Source organism: Danio rerio, chromosome 12, assembly GCF_052040795.2.
Source record: "Danio rerio strain M-AB ecotype USA chromosome 12, GRCz13ab, whole genome shotgun sequence".
Lineage (NCBI taxonomy): Eukaryota > Metazoa > Chordata > Actinopteri > Cypriniformes > Danionidae > Danio > Danio rerio.
Window position 1 is genome coordinate 5,009,576 of NC_141032.1, and position 21,092 is coordinate 5,030,667.

At 39.0% G+C, this 21,092-nt stretch overlaps 2 protein-coding genes across 6 annotated transcripts in view; both read right to left on the bottom strand.

The window, feature by feature from the left end:
• The window catches only part of trpm4b.1 (transient receptor potential cation channel, subfamily M, member 4b, tandem duplicate 1), a 42,183-nt gene extending 41,863 nt beyond the window's left edge, over window positions 1-320 (bottom strand). For both annotated transcript variants that reach the window (XM_087275656.1, XM_087275655.1), the window contains exon 1: window positions 169-320. In XM_087275656.1, the coding sequence (XP_087131782.1) occupies window positions 169-228 (60 nt within the window). In that variant the 5' untranslated portion in view covers window positions 229-320. The remainder of the gene's footprint in view (window positions 1-168) is intronic.
• A 1,572-nt stretch (window positions 321-1,892) lies between these two features.
• trpm4b.2 (transient receptor potential cation channel, subfamily M, member 4b, transient receptor potential cation channel, subfamily M, member 4b, tandem duplicate 2) overlaps window positions 1,893-21,092 on the bottom strand; it is a 47,976-nt gene continuing 28,776 nt past the window's right edge. The window contains exons 17-29 of one of the 4 annotated variants that reach the window (XR_015503617.1): window positions 19,747-19,854; window positions 19,612-19,661; window positions 19,263-19,501; window positions 19,069-19,184; window positions 16,014-16,146; window positions 12,702-12,876; window positions 12,448-12,613; window positions 10,210-10,391; window positions 9,988-10,120; window positions 9,679-9,751; window positions 8,109-8,202; window positions 2,533-5,670; window positions 1,893-2,380 (exon numbers count right to left, since the gene is read on the bottom strand). Coding sequence is in view for 1 of the 4 variants with exons in the window: in NM_001282153.1 (NP_001269082.1) it covers window positions 5,642-5,670; window positions 8,109-8,202; window positions 9,679-9,751; window positions 9,988-10,120; window positions 10,210-10,391; window positions 12,448-12,613; window positions 12,702-12,876; window positions 16,014-16,146; window positions 19,069-19,184; window positions 19,263-19,501; window positions 19,612-19,661; window positions 19,747-19,854 (1,498 nt within the window). In the remaining 3 variants the exon portion in view is untranslated. Of the gene's footprint in view, window positions 5,671-8,108; window positions 8,203-9,678; window positions 9,752-9,987; window positions 10,121-10,209; window positions 10,392-12,447; window positions 12,614-12,701; window positions 12,877-16,013; window positions 16,147-19,068; window positions 19,185-19,262; window positions 19,502-19,611; window positions 19,662-19,746; window positions 19,855-21,092 lie in introns of all 4 variants that reach the window. The other 3 variants (XR_015503616.1, XR_015503618.1, NM_001282153.1) reach the window with 3 other exon arrangements.

Here is a 21,092-nt window from a genome sequence, read left to right on the forward strand (position 1 = left end):
CAAAAACAGAAACAGAAAGCAGGACGTGATAAGCACATGTAGTCTTGTATTTAGTATGCTGTCTAGAGTCTGACTCCTCCCCGATGTCTTGCTGGTTGTCAACAATGAGGCTAAATGGAAACGAGGTTAAAGTTGAAGCGGCTGTTATCAGTTTTCTGTCAGACTTACTAGATCTGTTTTCGGCATCACGGCCACTTCGCCCTCTTCAATGTCCTTCTCGTTCATCATGAAGTTTCTACAATCCTGTTTGAGGTGAGATTGAGCTCACGGTGCTCTGCAACAGTGTTTCACTGCCACGGCAGACCTGAAGGAGGAAGTCCGGCCGCTGGAGACTTTCGGCGGTTCAGGTGTGAGTGATGAGCGGTGGGTGTGGCTCTCTGGCCCCATTCACACACCTACTATTAGGATGAGTTTCGTCGACCGCATCACTAGTGGACAAAGGAGTTACATTACCCACATAGAAATCTGATATAGCCCATGGCAAGATATCAATTTCGTATGTGTGAGCATAACATTTGTATTTTATGTAGTAATATATATATATATTTAATATTATGTTTTTATTTTCCAGAATAACCGACCACAGAATTATGGGATCAGAAAAATATCAATCTGTAAACATGTTTTGTACTTTAAATGAGGAAAATAAACATGTGTTATGGATGTGACCAAAAAAGTAGGCTAAGGGCTTACAGTATACATTCTTTGTAGAAATTCTGTAAATTAAAGTGCACAACCCAAAAGAAATAATGACAGTCAAAAGGATATATAGAATAAAATTATATATATATATATATATATATATATATATATATATATATATATATATATATATATATATTTCTATTTATTTATTATTATTATTATTATTTTTTTTTTTTTGCATTTATGAGGAAAAAGTATTGCTATGGATGTGACATCTTTCCGTTATGGATGTGACCGATGTGAAATTGCCCCTTGTGCGACTTTGGTAAATCAAATATAATTGTTTGAATTTAAAAACATTGACAGATACATTATTGAGTATTTCTAAAGTGCTGTAAAAAACTTGCTTACACAAAAAATCTGGAATGAGTTTCCATATTTTGGTAAAAACATTTTTTTATGGCATGGTTGAAATTTGCATGGAAATTGTTCATACATAGAAGTCAGAATTATTAGCCCCCTGTATATTTTTTCCCCAATTTCTGTTTAACAGAGAGCAGATTTTTTCAACACATTTCTAATCATAATAGTTTTAATAAATCATTTCTAATAACTGATTTATTTTATATTTGCCATGATGACAGTAATTAATATTTGACTAGATATTTTTTAAGATGCTAGTATTCCGCTTAAAGTGACACTTAATTAGGTTCATTAGGTTAACTAGGCAGGTTAGGGTAATAAGGCAAGTTATTGTATAACGATGTTTGGTTCTGTAGACTATCATAAAAATATATCTTTAAGGGGCTAATAATTAAAAAATATTTTGTAATCAAAAAATGTCCTTGCTCTCCTAAACATTTGGAAAATATATAAAAAATAAACAAAGGGATTTAATAATTCTGACTTGTACTATACACTACACAAATACATAGAATTTGGGTAATTTTTAATTCAACATTACATTAAAACTATGGTTGGAAATGGCAGAAGTAAATCATCATATATTCTCATTTCACACCAAACTTTACATTTGACAAAGAACGTTTATTAAATATACACTGCCATTTTAGATGTTGCACTGCTGTTCATATTGCATTTCAAAATGACTACCGTTTTGCTTCCATACCAGGGATTTGTTCCTGTCTTTTATATTTTTTATAATGAAGTAAAGATTAATAGATTTAATAAAGTTTGAATAAAAGGCATTTAATGAAGTTTATTTTAAAATCAATCCGACCACAATATTTGTGTGTCTGGTTTATTGACCCGAGTAGACAAACCCTTCATATAACACAAAGCGAGCTGTATAAATGAATAAAAGCGCAACACATGTCATATAGAGGAACTTTATGGTTCAAAAGTGACTTTGTGATTGTATAGATGACACAAATAAATTAAACTTGCATACAAGTCAACTGGTTTGTAAAGGTTTTTTATGCATGAGTATACAGCATTTGATCCTCTGGTTTGTCCTCTGTTTGTGTGATTGTGCTTGAAGTTATGAAAGCTTGTTCAATCCAACCACTAAATGATAGTCCTTGGCTTTCAAATAAATAAGACCTGTTTTCTATAAATTGTTGTCTTAAAGTGATGAGCTCTTTGATTTTTCCTTTCCAAAGTTCCTCTTTCAAAGAGTACATTAAGTAAGTGGAGAAACCTGAGTGAAGACTTGTTTTGGTTTTAGTTTTGGAGAGCAGGGGTCATCAATCTCGGTCCTGGAGGGGCGGTGTCCCTGCAGGGTTTAGCTCTAACTTGCCTCAACACACCTGCCTGGATGTTTCAAGTCTACCAAGTAAGACCTTGATCAGCTGGTTCAGGTGTGTTTGATTAGGGTTGGAGCTAAAATCTGCAGGACACCTGCCCTCCAGGAACAAGTTTGGTGACCACTGCTCTAGAGAAATCTGAGAGACAAACTTGAACTCCACTTACTGTATTATCCTTTCTGTCAGAAGTTATGGTTTCAGAGCATATTTACCAAAATGACAAAAACAAGAAGCAATAAAAATGAAAAACACAAATGAAGACAAAAACAACTCGTTAAAAATGCCATCACAAAAGTGCAAATGATATATAATAACCAAAAAATGGAGTAAAAAAAGACCCAAACATCCAAAATTGCAGAACATTGTTACCGCAGACAGTTAACGTACATTAATCTTATATAATCTCTGTGTGTGTGTATATATATGAAGAGTTCAGATGCAAAAGCCACTATTTTAAACGCCACTTCCGCCAAAAATGAGATAATGACATTGAGCGAATGCTTTAGGCACTTAGTTTATGTTCAACAAATATTTTTGTTTGAAATCATCTAAATTGCAGCATCAGCACATTCAGAAATAAGTTTGTCAGCAAAAGCCGCTGAACGCCACTTGCCTTTGACAGCAAAAGCCACTATATCCCGAGAACCAATCAGAAGGCGCAAATCGAATCATAGTTTTCATGGTAGCAGCGTGCTGATATGCCGGCTTTATGAGCCTGATTTACTATAGCTACATTAAACAGCAATTCCATTTTACGAAAGACGAAGTTAGGATGCTGTTCTTTTATCCCGCATGGATGCTATGAGGATAAACAGACGAAATACAGACCAAGATCTTGAGTATAGTGAGGATGAATAAATGACAGCTTCTGAAATACATCCTCTTTTTTTCTGCACAGTCGGCCTACAGTGTTTTATTTGCTAATGCAAGCTGTTTTAAAAGATAAATATAATGTATAAAACTAAACATTATTTATATTACGTTTTTTTAATGGACAATGCACAGATGTTAATGTTTCACCATGCTTTTACACTACATTATTTGACCTTAACAAGCTTGTTTAAATTGTTCTACTTACATTAAATCCTAATCCCAAATATCAGAAATGACAACACATTGTTAAGATTTAATTAAATTAAAATTGAATGTCATTGATTAATGCACTTGACAGATTTCATTCATTCATTTTTACTTCTGCTTTGTCCCTGGTTGATCAGGGGTTACCACAGTGGAATGAACCGCCACTTACTTGACAGATTTATATATTTTTAATTTCAGGCTGTTTCTGTAATGTGTTTTAAGTTCAGTAAAATAATCTCTAATTGCATATTAGGTGATTTTCAACTAATTACACTGTTTTGTCCCAATAGATGGATTTAGAGGTTTTTGCATAAAAAGCAGACGTGGATTTAGCTGGTTTTGATGCAAAAGCAAATTTACCTTGTTAAAAAACGAAGAACTGTCTGAAGTGACATTTTTGAAAAAAAAAAAAAAACTTTATTTACTAGCTAATAACCTTATCATTATGTATAAAATGAAACTTCTGAACCTAATCAGGGGAGCCTGATAGAAAATGATGGATTTAGAGGGGTTTGCATCTGAACTCCTCATATATAGCCATAGGTTATTTAAAATGTAAACAAAGTTTTTGTTGTAGTGGTTTATCAAAGAAGACATGTCACATTATGACATCTCTATAAACATTTGACACATATTTACTGTAACATTACGTAGCAAAAAATGCATAAATCAATAAATGTGAACCCTTCAGAGGTTGTTTTTCAACATGTACACTGTTTTATGCACTGTTCTTACAATAAACTGTTTAATACACTGTAAAACCCAAAAAGTCAAGGTAACTCAAATCATTTGAGGAAACCGATCGCAACAAACCATTCAAGTTCAAAAACTAATCCTAATAGTACTGTGAACTTCATCTATTTGAGTAAACAAAGCAATTTGAGCACAGTAAAACCCGATAAATGAAGAGAACTCAAACCAACTGAGTACTGTAAAACCCAATAAGTTCAGGCAACTCATACCGTTTAAGGCAGGGGTCACCAATCTCGCTTCTGGAGGGGCGGTGTCTCTGCAGGGTTTAGGTCCAACTTGCCTTAACACACCTGCCTGGTTGTTTCAAGTATACCTAGTGAGACCTTGATTAGCCTGGTCAGGTGTGTTTGATTAGGGTTGGAGCAAAAATCTGCAGGATACCGGCCCTCCAGGAACAAGTTTGGTGACCACTGGTTTAAGGAAACCGATTGCTGCAAACCATTTGAGTTAAAGAAAACTAATCTATATGAGTACTGGGAACTTACTTCATTTAATGAACTCATTACCTTCAACACTGAGTTCAAAACTCTTTTCAAAGGAGCAGAATTAACTTTCAATAAATTTTAAGCTAACTACACTCATTTCATTTGATAAGTTGGGTTTTACAGTGCACAAAATAAACAGTTGTGGAATCATATTTATTTTGTTCATCAAATGTGTGCGATCCCTTCGAGTGGAATATTGCAGAAAAAATAGACCCGGCGCCGAAAACCATCCCTTCAGTGCTGCTCACATGACCCCTGCTCGCAATGTGAAGGCAGTCATTTTCTTAATGTTTATAAACAAAACTTATGAGCCTGCTGTTGTCAGATTCCATTGGTTATTTTAAATATGAAATGTAATATAGTAAGCTTGGCAAACACTTTTGGAGAATTTGATGTTTCCCCATTCAAAGACATAAGAGCTGCACATACTCGGGGGGTGTTTTAACGATGGCCGCCGATTGAAATGACTTCACATCCAGAGCACAATATATCATGGGCAAAATTACCCATAGGAGTAGGCAAGAATCTGCCATTTTATATATCTAAAATATGCTATCCTTCAGAAATGAAATTGCCCATCAGAGATTACCAAAGGTCAGAATCCAATCATTATCCCCAACCACGTAAAAGTTTGATTAATAAATGAGATATACTGAATTAAATGTATGAATTTGGTTCAGGAAGGTTACTCTGTATTACGCAAAACCACTGAACAAAAGCTGAATCTCACACCGAGTAAACCTGTAGGAGCAGGATGAAGCATGAAAAGGCCAGGATGACCAGTTTAAAGATGGAAAGCAGAACATGGGAAGAGTTTTTGGCATCATCCCTCCTTTCACTGGCTCTCTGCGGCTTCTTGTTTAGAGTATCCATCAATGAGGACAGAAGACCAACACAGGAAACGGCTCTTTCTCATTTCTCAATGCTGGCTGAAGTGACGGCTGATGACAAAAAGATGAATCACAGCATGTTCAGAAATTCATAATCACAAATATATTGATTATATTTGTCCAGTAAAACTGTGCTTATAAACTATTTGTGTTTCCTTTACAAATATTATTGAGAATATGACATATCTCATTCTAAAACATATCACTTACAAAAGTGAACACGTATTTTAATATCATATATAAATCATATAAATAAATAAATAAATAATTAGCCTATCTATTAAGAAATGAATTTGAATAATTATTATGTATTAGAAATAAAAAACATACTTTAATAATAGTATTAATGATGATGATGATGATTATTATTAAGTAGAATACTGTTTATTTATTTATTTTTTAAAACTCTACTTTTACAATTTGACATTTGCAAACCACAGCAGAAAGTTCTAACCAGCAGGCCCATGACATATACAGTACAGATACTTAATAAATAACCTACTATAAAATAAAAGTATTAACTTATGCTATGTTTTTTGTTTTCACAAGCTTTGGAGACGTAAAATAAATTCTGCTTTTAAATAGTAGGTCACCTCTAAATTTCATCATGAGACACGGCTGTGTTCAAAATGACATCAATGTTTTCAAAGTGCACTGCAAAGGGAGCGCAATTGTAAACATGAAGATCGCTAAAACTGAACTGTAAAAATTGTTAGACAAGCAGTGCTCAAGTGCTCAACTTTGCGATGTAGTTTGCGGATGTTCGTTGGAGCGACGGATTTGAGAAACGGCAAATCAACAAGCTATGTTTGTAACGACGGAACTTGCGACCTTAGTTGGCTAGCGATTTTGGGAAATGGACCCCTGATTGCTTTGGTCTGAACCTGTTAAAAGTACCAAAATGCAGCCATGTGACAAAATCCACATCACTCATTGGCCAGATGTTTTGAACGTATTCCCAAAACTACTTTTCACTTGGTCAGAATTCACATGCGGAAAAATGCCAATGGACCTCCCGCAAGGAAACAAACAGGCAGACACAAAATATCGATTTTGATTATGGAGCTACGATTGTGCTGGCTGATTGCATCCCTGCTCATAGTATACTATATAGTTTGTATGCATCACTTTAGACCAGGTGTGTCCAAACTCGGTCCTGGAGAACCGGTGTCCTGCAGATTTTAACTCCAACTTGCCTCAACACACCTGCAAGGATGTTTCTAGTAAGCCTAGTAAGAGCTTGATTAGCTAGCCCAGGTGTGTCTCATTGGAGTTGGAACTAAACTTTGTAGGACACCGGCCCTCCAGGAACGAGCTTGGACATGTCTGCTTTAGACAAACTATACATTTTGAGAATGAAACGTGGCTGTGAATGGAAAACAATGTTTTAATGCATTGCAAATGGCGAAGGTGCATAGCAAATCACTTCAGAAGGTGTGAATTAATTTAAGTAAACTGTGACATGGTCATCTTCCGTAAATTATACCATTGATCCATCAGGTAATGTTTTTCCTTTTCTCTCTCTCTCTCTGTTTAAAATAGTTTGTAAAGCACTGTTAAACAATTTTTTCCTTCACACTCCATATTGCACAGCACATCGGCCTACGGCAGCTGGATTAGTCCAAAAAGGCGCAGTGCTTTTTGCGGTTGGGTCTGTTTTATTTCGGATCATATTCTCACCACAAACTAATCACTCCAGGGTCTGATTAAAAGCATACCATGACCACCTCTTCAAGGTCCGCTTTTGCTGTGCACTCGAGTGCGATTGCTCCATTCACACCTGTCCAAATGAACCGCATGAAATACATGAAATACAACTCCCAGAACTCTTAGCACTCACACACCAGTTCCTGATTCCTCCTAATTACAAACACACACAGCTGGAAGCTCATGATGGACTGATAACCAGGACTATAAATACACCTCACTCAGAGCTGAGTCTTGTTAACTGTGAGCATTTCTAGCAGTTTCCTTGTCTTGCCTTTCATGTTTTTGGATCCCTGTTGACCATTCGCCTGTTATACTAACCATTCTCTGGATTTCCTGCATGATTCAATCTGTCCCTCTGTGTTAACCTTGCCTGTACGACCATTATGTTCAAAAAACTGCACGTAGATCCTCACCTATGTTGCCGACCCTACTCATTACACTTGTAGACCATATGACTATTAAACAAAAATAAATAATACAGATATTAAATATCAGAAATATTCATATTAACTCGGGGAAGCCTAAATTAAATATTTCATTTGACTTATTTTTTGACTTATTTTATTTTACACATAAAATTGTTTACATTTATTTAGTGAGCAAATGAGAAACAGTCTCATTTACTCTGTATATATGCAGTAGTGTGTGTGTGTGTGTGTGTGTGTGTGTGTGTGTGTGTGTGTGTGTGTGTGTGTGTGTGTGTGTGTGTGTGTGTGTGTGTGTGTGTGTGTGTGTGTGTGTGTGTCAGTGTATGTTGTGACAGAAGTATCAGTATTTACCTTTGCGAGTAGGATGTGCTTTAGTGGTCTTCACCATGCTGCTCTGAGAAAGAGTCTCCATAATCCACTGTAGAGAAGAGGTACAGAACTCCATCTGCAAATACAATATCAATCAAATCAACAACAGTCTACATACACCGTGATACACCTATACCACATTACTAGCTACAATACACCTTTCGATGTTTATTTTGATGTTAGATTTTTCTGGGTCGACCACATTTTTGGCTTTTAGAACTGCCTTAATTCTTTGTGGCATTGAGCAAGTAATTGCTGGAAATATTTCTTAGAGATTTTGGATTTGTATTTGCATCACAACATCACACGGTTGCTGCAGATTTGTCCATGATGTGAATCTCCTGCTTCAGCACATCACAAAGATACTCTGTTGTGCCCCGTTTCCACTAAGTGGTGCAATACGGTATGGTTGGGTACGCTTTTATGGACGTTTCTACTGTCAACCAAACCAAATCGTACCACTTTTTTGGCACCAATTCCAAAGGGTACCAATCACAAGAAGGGAACCGCCATGTTTTAAATACACAGCCATGAGATTACACCGTAAAACTATATGCATATAATAATGAACCATGGATGACCGGAGCTCAAACAAACTTGATGTTCAGACACAAAGTCATGAAGAACAAAATCTGCCATGTCCTGTTGTTGTTTTAAGAGGGCGTCTAAAAGTGCGAGCGGTTTTCGCTTTCTTTCAGGAGCTCGCAATCGCGTAAATATTTGATATTACGAATTTCTCGAGCTGATGATAATAACGTGCGCGTGATTATTGAAGTGTCTTCGTCATCTGATCTTTCCGGAAAGAAAAGGACAAACGCGAACAAACAAAGGAAAAGCCACAAGAAAAAAGAGAAAACACAGGGGCAAATTGTTTCTGCAACCTGCATCACAAACAAACTGCCCATGCTTATCATCATCTTTTAGACTACTATGAACTCGGAATGACAGAATTACTCTCTAACAAGTGGCTACATGTGCTGGTGAAGATTACAGACACAGATGAGAGGTCTGCTCTGACTGTGGGCTATGTTGCATGTTGTTATTTAACCTAAATAAGGACCAAATGTATGCTGTGTGTAGTTTTTCTGTAGTTAGTAACATATCAGACAGTATAGGGCTGCATGTGTTCATATATGTTGTATTTATTTATTTGATATTATTGCAGATGTTACAGTAGGCTATTTCGCACTGTCATTGATCTGCAGTTATGATCAAATCATGTTCATAGAAAAGTTAGTAATGAGCATTTATACACAAGTATTTATGTGTATGAAGCATCTGTTTTGAGAGAAGTGCTTCTCATATGATTTGTGAACGACCTGTACGGCTTTACTGTAGACATTTATTCAAGCTAGAATGACATCGACTAAAACTTTCTGTCGTACACCACGCCCACCAAAAGGGTACCCTTGCTATTGGAAACACCAGCCTGATTAAGGTGACCTATACCGTACCGTACTGTACCAGTCAGTGGAAACGGGCCATTAGTGTACCTGATAAGGTGGCCATTGAGTGCACAATATAACACTGGTAAAACATCATGTTTTCTCACCTCTGACTCGACCGCTCTCAGTCTGCGGTCTACATCTCTGATCTCTGCAACCTGTTTGATCACACTATCCACTCTGAAACAAAACACCATCCACATCAATGTTAATCTGAGGAAAAACAGTTTAAATCACATTTTGTTCTGGTTTAGTTACCGCTGCGATGAAGCAGTAGTAGTCAAGTGATAGTTTATCATATTTGGTCAGTTTTGGTTTATCACAATTATTTTTGTCTAATCTCTTTGTCCAATGCTCATTGGAAAGTTGTATCAGCATGTCCTAATATAAAAATGTTCAATTTAAGTTTAACTCACTTAGAAGTTATGCGTTTGAGCCTCTCAGAGTCAGTTCCTCTCTGTTTTTTGATCTCAAGGGCCAGATAGTTCTCCTTCTGCAGGTTCTCCCATTTCACCAGCTCCTTCTTCTCTTGACCCTTTATCTTCAGGGCTATATTAAAGGCAAACACAGACATTTATTTATCAGTCGTTTAGCTCTAACAAATGTTCTTGTTGAGCTATACATTTTTTAAACTTTACCAAATCGTTGGACTTTGGCGGACTGCACTTTGCGTATTTTTCTTTTGATCAGGAGGTTGATGTGAGACAGGATGATGAATGGTGGAGCGAGCGTCGGACGTGAATGATACTCCACGATCAGATTATACCGCTGAAATTTCCAGTATGTGTCACTGCGCTCCTGAACCTTGGAAAACGTATAGCTGCAGAAGAACATTAATTAATGTTTAATAAATTTTTGGGCATTTTATTAGAGCAACAGTATCCCCAGCAGAAAAGAACAATGAAAAGCTATAGATGCCTTTTTAAATCATTAATAAGTCTGTGTTTTTGAAACTAATAAAAAAGCAGAAGTTGGTGATCTATTTAAAATGTTAGAACCTGACATGTTTACTCTTCCAAAATATTTAAAATGTTTCTTAATACAAAATGATTTATACACATAAATTAATACAACCCAAAATCAGAAAAGGGTGGGACAGTATGGAAAATGCAAATAAAAAAGAAAGTATGGCACTGCATCAAGAATCCTCATTTATCTATAAGCGATATCACCACATGAGCTAAGGACTACTTTAGCAAATCTTTGACAAGTACCACAACACATTGTTACATCCACGAATGCCAGTGAAAATGGTTCTGTGCCAAAAGGAAGCCCTATGTTAACAGTGTCCAGAAGTGTTGTTGACTTCTCTGGGCTCTGAGGCATCTGGGATGGACCATCACACAGTGGAAACATGTTCTGTGGTCAGATTAATCAGAATTTTCGGTATTTTTGGATACCGTGTGCTCCGGACCAAAGAAGAAAAGGATCATCTAGACTGTTTCCAGCAACAAGTCCAAAAGCCAGAGTCTGTCATGGTATGCGGTTGTGTCAGTTCCCTTGTCAAAGGTAACTTGCACTTCTGTGATGCACCATTAATGCTAAAACTACTTTTTGGGGGGATTTTGGAGCACAATATGTGGCTTGCTTTCCAGGGACGCCCATGCATATTTCAATAAGACAATGCAAAACCACGTTCTGGACAAATTACAAAGTTCTGACTGCGGAGGAAGAGGATACAGGTACTTGACTGGCCTGCCTGTAGTCCCGACCTGTCTCCAATAAATGCAATAACAAAGACCCTGTACTGTTGCCCACCTTAAGACTTAGGCTGTTTCTCAATACGCGTACTTCAGCAATCTTGCGTTCTCCTGTAACGTCGTCATCATCAACTGCCAAAGTTCAGTTCCAAAACTCAAGAACGCAAGTACAGAGGATGCATGAAAGTTCCTGGATGTGTTCTTGATATCGAGGACACATGAATGGAGACTTGAGCACCGAATTTGCTCTAGAAGTCCCAGAAGTCATTGCGACTGGAGGTAGGAAGCGCAGCATTTTACACAGATTTATTATTAAAGTTCATAGATATCACTTTATTTACCTCAGGAGTTTCCCTAAATGAAACTGTAACAGTAACCATTACCATGGAATTAAAGACAAACACATTAAGGGTGTTTATTTGTTAAAATTCGTAATAAAATCAGATTTATTTGTATTGTGCAATGTATATTTGTAAGGCTTTATGCAGAGTATATTTTGTGAAAAGGGGAAAAAACAGTAAATCACGGTATGAATGCTGTAATGTTTAAATAATTTCCTGTTAAAATTGTGTGAAGGTCACGTGACAATCAGAAAGAACGCAGCATTTCATTTCTCACAGGACACATTCTCTGTTATTGCAGTCTCCCTAGTCCGTTCCTCTGAGGTGACCTGGAAAGACCGGTCTCCACAAGAACGCAAGTCCGTTCTCTGCATTCTTGGAATTGAGAAACAGCCTTTGTTTGCAGGAAGAATGGGGACAAAATTACACCTGAAACACTTCATCACCTGGTGTTTTCAGTCCCTAAACGTCTTGTAAGTGTTGTGAAAAGGAATGGCAACATTACAAAGTAGTAAATGCTTTACTGTTCCAACTTTTTTTGAAATGTGTTGCAAGAACCAAAATTGGAATATGTGTTTATTTAAAAAAAGTCAAAAGGAACGCATTAAATAATGTTAGTTGTATTGTCTGCAATGAGATGCATGTCTAAGTAAATTTAGAAATCACTACTTTCTTTTTTTAATCAGCGTTTTTCCATACTGTCACAACTTTTTCTGATTTGGGGTTGTAAAAAAGAACATATTTTTGAGCAGTAATTTTTATCCAAGGTTATAATACCCTCATAATCTTATTCCAGCCCAACTGAAGGTGGAAGGATGAACAGACATATAAATACCTGAATGTGGCGATGAGCAGGTTGACAAGTAAAATGTTTGTGACTAGTAAGAAGATGACCAACAAAACGACCACAAGCCAGTTGTGGCTGGTGTCTCTGCACGGCTCTATCCCTTCATTGATCAACGTCAGATTATCTGTGCAGTCTCTTTCCCAGTGTCTGCCAGCTTAACACACACAGATATGATCCAGTCAGTGGATGTCAACAAAAAGGTGCAAAATGTTAATGGTGAGAAGTGTAAAAAGTGAACATACTGTCTATTTCTTCAACTGGTATCTGTCCGAATATGTGCAGATATGGCCTGTACAACACTCGTCGAAACGTTCTTGCAGGGCTCGGATCGTACTGGTATAGTAGAGCTTGATTGGCTACTCCATATGCACTCAACCACACCAGCAGGAAGAACAGGAAGAAGAACGCATCCTTGATCTGTAATTCAAGAACATTCATACAAAACACAAACACATGAGTGAGATTTGATAGTTGCCATAATGGTCTCCAGGTATATGTGAAATCTTCAGTGGGAATTCAGTTTGTGATGCTAATCTGCAATAATTGGTCTACTGCGTGCAGTGCGATTCGAAAATGCAATGCCCTCAATGCATACATAGACAGTGTTGAAGCAACAAGCACAAGCTGCCATGGTGTGTTTATGTTTGAGCCCGATGCAGGAACATGTTAATAAAATAATCTAGTTACACAGGCATATTGCTTTATTCTTAAACAAAAGTCCTAGTCAAAACAATGGCATACATTCAGTGTTAATTAATCAATACAGCGACAAAAGGTTGAACTATCCTGAACATTGACTGCAGCACACTCTAGTCAACAGGATTCATACGACTGAAATTAAAGTGAAACTGAATGGGATCATAGGCAGTACAGTGCTTTCCATGTCTGGTATGAAAGCATAGCTGATAGCGACGACAGATGCCACAATATTGCAAACCCAAAAGCTTCATAAAGGAAGCTGCATGCTTCATGTTTTCCACATGGTTTTAGATACGATTCGTAAATAGCGCCATAGCCAATTTACCAGAGAGCTACAATCAGTGCAGAATGAATACAACACACAACTAAGAGAACAGAGAACAAAGAGGCAACCATTTTAATAACATCTACAGGCTGTGATCCAGAGGAAGAAGAAGCTGTTGCAAAACTGTACTGACAAAGGGCGTACTCACACTATGCTATCCGAACCGTGCCCAGGCCCGTTTCCCGGATCGTTTGAAAAGTGTGAGTGCGCTGAGTCAGGCTCAGGCATGGTTCACTTGGCCGGCCCTGGCCCGGTTGGAAGAGGTGGGCCTGAGCGCGGTTCACTTGGGCTTTGGCGTGGTACGCTTTGTGAGTGCAAAACGCGCCAAAGCCCGGAACTGAAAGCGAGACCTGACTTTTAAGGGGCTGTTTCATTTGGATTTATTAATAATTTTTACTGTTTAGTGAACACAAACTGCCGTAGTTTATTAAATACGCAAACCCCTCACTGCACGACAGCTGCACCTTTATCAAACCTCCTAATTCCTGCAGCACGGGGGCTTTATGATTGTTTATGAGCATCAAAAGTGGCTGATCTGTTCGGTGAAATATGCATGTCACTGCATCCCAAGCGATATAACTGAAGAAATCCCCACGGTGCTGAGCGAGAGCGCTTCTGACCACCAGCACATCATCAATGATGTAAGCGTGCCCAGGCCCGATTGTAATGTGAGTGGGGGCAGTCGGGGGAGACGGGAGGGGGGATAAGCGTGCTTTGGCCCGGTTCGAGCAACTGTACATAGTGTGGGTATGCCCAAAGTCTCATTCAAGCTCTGACAAAGTTCCATGTACATCTCCATCCTTTAATATTTGGTGAAATCCAATCAGAAACATTCCAGTGCATATCGTGAGTAGGTTTCTGTCTCAGTAAAATGACAGGAACAGCACAAGGTTGGCTGTAGTGTGGTATTGTGAAAATTAACTTTAACCATTTATTCCTCACAGCTTTTTCTCCAGGCTGTAAAAAAAATATTTTCCTTAACAAGTTGGAGGGGAATGTTTCATTCAGACCTCATGACGAAATGACTACAGAACTGAATGCATGGCAATATGCTGAAAGCTGAAATGACTCTGACTCTAGACTGATTTGCTTTTTTCTGTCTCCTTACAGTGCACAAGGAGCTCACTTGGACCTCCAGTCTCAAGTTCCTCAATGTTGGGGCAGCCAAGATGTATGTCTGAATCCCCCAGGTGGAGAAGGCCATTGTGGTCAATTTCTGTCAGCAATTCACTGCTGCCTGAAGAGATTGCTCATGCCTCTCATCTAAAGCTCTCAGCATGTCTCAGTGCTCTGCTTCTGCCCTGAATGTTGTGGCCATCTATTTGTTCTACCAGTCCGACCCTTTTAAACACATGGATTGTTACTCCCAATAGCTTTTGTACGATCGCTGTATGGCCACCTCTGACTAAACCTGGCAGATATGAAGGACAATAGCAAGGTTTGAGCTCTTCATACTTCCATATGCCAAGTCTTGCTGGCTGTGCTATATTGACCCGCCTGAACCAGTTTTTCAGCTCAAGCACCACCTGCTTGGTAAATCCTCCTGAGGTAAGACCTGCTTTTTCAGGGACATAGCACAATTTGGCACCCATGTCCAGATCTATGGAACCACCACATGTAGACGTGGAGGACTGAGTGGTGTTTCTCTCACCCTGGATTTCCCCAGTTAAAGATGTCTTGTCCTTAGCTCTCTGCAACTCTCGCTTGTTCGCCCACTGAAGCTAAGCAGGGCTGCGCCCGGTCAGTACCTGGATGGGAGACCACATTGGGAAAGCTAGGTTGCTGCCGGAAGTGGTGATAGTGGGGCCAGCAGGGGGCGCCCAACCTGCAGTCTGTGTGGGTCCTAATGCCCCAGTATAGTGAAGGGGACGCTATACTGCTCAGTGAGCGCTGTCTTTCAGATGAGACGTTAAACTGAGGTCCTGACTCTCTGTGGTGGTTAAAAATCCCAAGAGTAGGGGTTTAACCCCGGCATCCTGGCCAAATTTGTCCATCATAGCCTCCTAATCCTCCCCATATCATAATTGGCTTCATCACTCTGTCTCCTCTCTACCAATCAGGTGGTGTGTGTGGTGTGGATGCTGCACACTGGTGGTGGATGAGGAGATCCCCCTCTATGTGTAGCACTTTGATTGCCCAGAAAAGTGTTATATAAATGTGAGGAATTATTATTATTATTATCAGGAGAAGATAGAGCAGGGGTTGTCTCCCTCCATATTGAATGTATATGTTGTTGCCACCTCTGCTCATCTTGATAAACAGTGGAAAAACACAACATGATCATCTGATTACTAATAGGTCACCTCTCATGCTTTCTCAGCATCTCTGTTCTTCAGGGAAATGCAGAGAGACCCATTTGAAACACATGATACAGTTGAGCTTATTTTCTAGATATGCACTTATTGACCAGATAAAAATATTATGGTACGACCATGCCTCTCTGCTACAGTCGTCCATAAACAGCTTGATTTTATGGCAGTGTATCACATGCATACAGATTTAGGATGTTGAACACCTCTGTTTGTCTCACCATTTTGCCGAGTATGATGATTTTGGGACCCAGCTGTCTGTGAATGGCGAAAATGTGTATGAGTCTGAGAGTGAAGACCATGTAGTCCACACACAGTATACCACGACCCATGTTGAATGACCAGCTGAACATCCTGAGACAGAAACAAAAATACACAGTCACAGATGATCAGCAAAAAGAAAGCAGAACGCACACTGTAAGAATGCTTTTTCTGAACTTAGGAATTCACATAACAGATACCACGCAATGAAAAACTTCAATCATTTTTAAAAGTCCCAGGGTCTCATGTACAACGACTTGCGTTGAAGTAATACTAAAAAATTATGTACAGACAAAGCTGTAAATGTGCATACGCAGCAAAAAAAACAGATGTACAAAACACTGCTCATGCGGAATCCCACGCATATTCTGTTTGTATATCCAAATTAACATGAAACTGAGCGCACGTGCACGAGCGTAAAAAGACCTCCCTGCCTCCTCCCACTGTATAAATATGCTAATGACTCCACTTTGGCAAAACCAAATGAAAAGCCAAAGGCAAAAGCAAGAGGAGAAACTTCACAGACTGTGAACTGGAGGTGTTCCTATTAGAGGTAGAACGGAGAAAAACGGTGTTATTTGCAAGTTTGTCCTCCGGAATTAATAACATAAGAATAAAAATAGAGTGGGAGAGTTTAGCTGACGCAGTTAACACAGTGGGGTCTGAACATCACATTGTGAGTGAACTAAAAAAAAAATGGTCTGATGTAAAGGTGCAGGTTATGAAGAGAAGAGCGAAGCACCGTAAAAGTGTGGAACGAACAGGCGGAAGAACAGGGGATGCTGAACTAACACCCTTTGAGGAGAGAGAGGCCTCAATTGTGGGCGACACTACAGTCTGGAGTAGTATCCGTGTCTGTGGGAGACACAGATGTATTAGAGGAACACTTTGTTCGGGTGGTATAGCAGTACCCCTCCACTCTTTTCAAGGCAGCACCACCGGCATTTCAGCTGCCCAATGGCCCGCTCTACAACTGACGAGTGCGAGAATAGGCATCATTGTATCTGCACTCTTGGTCAGTTTGTGGGTTGTTGAGGGGGGTTAACAGCCACATCTTTAATGGATAACTGCGGTCTCCTGATATGCAGTTAAATAATTACCCTCAGAAAAAAAAATAAATAAATAAAAAACTAAGCTGGAATAATATCATAACATCACTCACCAAGAAGCCACCCACCGCCCACCCTGCTACCTTGGAGCCTTCGGTTCGACCATTGATGATGTCCTCTAATAAGGCCAACACTGCCATTGCCATAGATTAAGGGTCGTGTACATTTGCAAATGCTTTTATATGTTCTAAATCACATAATTGGTAAAAAAATATATATATATTGTGTCAATGAACCCATTTAATAAATTATAAATGAACAGCAATGTTTTTCAGATGTGTTTGTGCGATACGTTGTAGTGAGAAATTGAACATAATAGCCTCTAGGAGTCGCCATTGGAAATAAAACAAACACACACAAGAAATGCACGTACGCCAGACATGAAGTTGGCGCGGACCAACGCACATTCTCACGTTTATTTCATCGTTAGTAAATACAAACGTGAAACCTGGCGTACACAAAGTTTTGTGTGCGTTCGCATCATTAATACAAGTGTGTGGTCTCAATTTACCAGTAGTCACTTGTTTTATAAGAATTCTGTTTTGTTGATCTGAGTTTTGATCCTAGATATTTGCCAGATGCTATATTCTTGTCCACTGGTTCCCAATAGAGTGGAGGAATTATGAGGTCAATTTGTGTGCAAAAACCCGGAAGCGAGTTAGCATTTTAGCAGTTCTGGTTCCCTCATCCTAAAGTCAATGGGTTTTTTCAATGGGATTTCAGTTCAATCGCTTAAATAAGGTCTGTGGCTAACACAAACGTAAGATACTTTCACATTTTATTCTACGACATAAAACGCATCAGTTACACTCTTGATTTTTTTAATCGGTTACACTTCTTTAATAAGACGATTGCTATCAAGTTGCTAAATGGGACTACAGGCTGTGTCAATATACGTCATTGAGCTGAACTGGTCTGGAACGCAGCTCCCTTGCATTCGAAATTTGGATTTATCTGTTATTTAGGTATTTTCTTTAATAGTATTTCATAGTTTATAGTATTTTTTAAATTGGGAATTAATATTGTGTGTATGTAACCTTGTCGGTCCTATGCCACCCAACCCGCTCCGAGCTGGTATCAAACCGGAGACCTTCCGCACGGGATTCGGGTGCTCTACCAAGGAGGCTAAAGACCATGGCCCTTTAGCGTCTGTCGCTAGAGCACCTTTAGAGGTCAGAGCAGTGAGGTTTACCTGCACAGCACTCACTAGCTGGCCTCCGTTACACTCACCCCCCTAAACCTCACTCCCATCCAGGTCACGGCACCAATGTAACCCCGCCACCCAACCCGCTCCGAGCTGGTATCGAACCGGAGACCTTCCGCACGGGATTCGGGTGCTCTACCAAGGAGGCTAAAGACCATGGCCTCTAGCATCTGTCGCTAGAGCACCTTTAGAGGTCAGAGCAGTGAGGTTTACCTGCACAGCACTCACTAGCTGGCCTCCGTTACATGTAGTTAATGCCTTCACTTGTAAAGATTGTAAAGACAGATCAAATTTGTTGATCATTTATTTTAATTAAAGATATTATGAAGATACTGTTTACCAGTGCAGCCTGTCTCTTTCCTGCATTTGATGCAACTCTTTCCGAGTTGGTGCTTCCTGCATATATGGACCATGTTGGTGCCCATAAAGCTGACAACAGCTCAACCTAAACCTCCCTCCAACTATTTCGTCGCAAACCACCCTCCCTCCTCCAAATTTATTACCCCACAAGTTCAACTGAGTGTTCAACTTTATCTTCACACATGCATTTGTAAGACTATCATGAATTGAACCTTCACCCATGCCATTAGATTGTGACATTGGGATATTGGGTGGCACCTGTGGTGAATATTTAATTTATTTCTATTTAATAGCCAAACCTTATAATATATTTATGATAGTAAACCATCAAGGCGTGTTTACCTGCAGCACAAACCAGTAATGAAGAGGGAAATGGCAAGAACATCAAACTTATTCCACATATCCTGAGCATACACGAACAACATCTGAGGAAACTTCTTATTGCCTGCAATGGACGCCTGGAAGAGAAAGAAAACAAAGTGGTATAAATGCATATTTGTACAAGAATGCAAGTAGGAAAAAAGCATCTACCGTACCTCTCGAATCTCCTCGCACACTAAAGTGAAGACCCAGAAATACAGCACATACTCCGAAACCGCCGGGCCATCAGGGGGAGGCGGCTTGAAGTCCACCAATAGCACGTAGGCATACAGAAACAGGAAGAGGAAGTACATCAGAAGGTTGCCGATGAATGAGGTGACAGGAGCGTACCAGAACTGCTTCCAGCGGGAGACCACAAAGCTACTCTTCATTGATTCGATGAATGCAGGTTCTCCTGATGACAGAAAGACTTATTGATTTTGAGCAGAATGGCTGAAATTGTAGAGCAATGATGAACTAGTTTTATTAAATTCTTCAGCAAAAGCTTCAAAATCAAAGTCAAACCTTTTGTGTTCTGTCTGATATGATTTGAGTCCTCATTCTCGCCTTCATTTCTAAAGATCATAAGATAACAGATGCTGTTTTGTAGATGTTGACAGACATAAGTATGCATGAAGTACTGAATAAAAGCTGATGTACTGGTGTTTGATGTCTTTGAAGGAGTAGACGGTCTTTTCGTAATGGCTGTCTGTCGGTGAAGATGGAGGTGCCGTCATCGATTTCTCTTCTTTTGCTGGATCTGTTTTCCTAGGAGGAAACACAACTTATGTCTTTCCCCTGATGCAGCACATTTTCAGTTTGTAATATATTGAGTGAAATTTTGGTTTTAAGATTTTATTTCTAGGTGCTAGTGTGCCAAAATAGGACACTGACCCAAAAACACATATGCAGACTAGTGAAGTAAAGCCTGGCTCACACTGCAATTTTGGCCTTGATTTGGCTAAACGAGATTAAATTGGAAAATCGGAAAATCTTCCAATAATCCTAGGCTAAAATTTGTGGTCTTTAATTGGTAATTTGACATGTTCACTGAAAGGCAATCAATGGCTGTTGCAATAAAACTTTCTCTCCGTTAAAATAAGAGTCAGAAGAACGAAAACCAGGGGTCTCATACATCAACACTGTGTACGCACAAAAACTTTCTGTACGCCAGGTTTCACAATAACGTTTGGATTTAATAACGATGAAATAATCGTGAGAATGTGCGTTGGTCCACGCCACGTGCACTTCTTGTGTGTGTTTGTTTTATTTGCATTGGCGACACCTAGAGGCAATTATGTTAAATTGCACACTACAAAGTATCGCAACAACACATGTGAAAAACATTGCTATTTATTTATAATTACTGAGGTCAGAATTATTAGCCCCCCTTAGATTTTTTTTCTTTTTTAAATATTTCCCAAATGTTGTTTAACAGAGGAAGGAAATTTTCACAGTGTGTCTGAAAATATTTTTTGTTCTGGAGAAAGTCTAATTTGTTTTAATTTTAGCTAGAATAAAAGCAGTTTTAAATTTTTTATACTTAAGGTCTATTGTTTATCCTCATAGCATTCTTGTGGGACAAAAGAACGGCATCTTAACTCTGTCTTTAGTGAAATGGAGTTGCAATTTAATGTATAGTAAATCAAACTCATTCAAAGTAGCATCTGAGGTGAGGGACGTTTTTCATTTGCCATTCACTGACAGTCAGACAGGCTCATGCAGTTCATCAAACTCAGACTTTTAAAATCGAAAACGGAATAAAACAGTCTCCTCATAAGGCTGGCGTATCAGCGCGCTGCTACATTGAAAACATATGATTCGATACACGCTTCTGATTGGTTCTCGGCATATAGCGGCTTTTGCTGTCAAAGGCAAGTGGTGTTTAGCAACACCACTAAACTTGGAGGGCTCATGCTGAAAGGCAGAGTAATGCCCTGTCTTTGAGAGCTCGTGACTTCACCAGACGTTCTGAGTACATTTACATAAGACACCAATACTCCGAT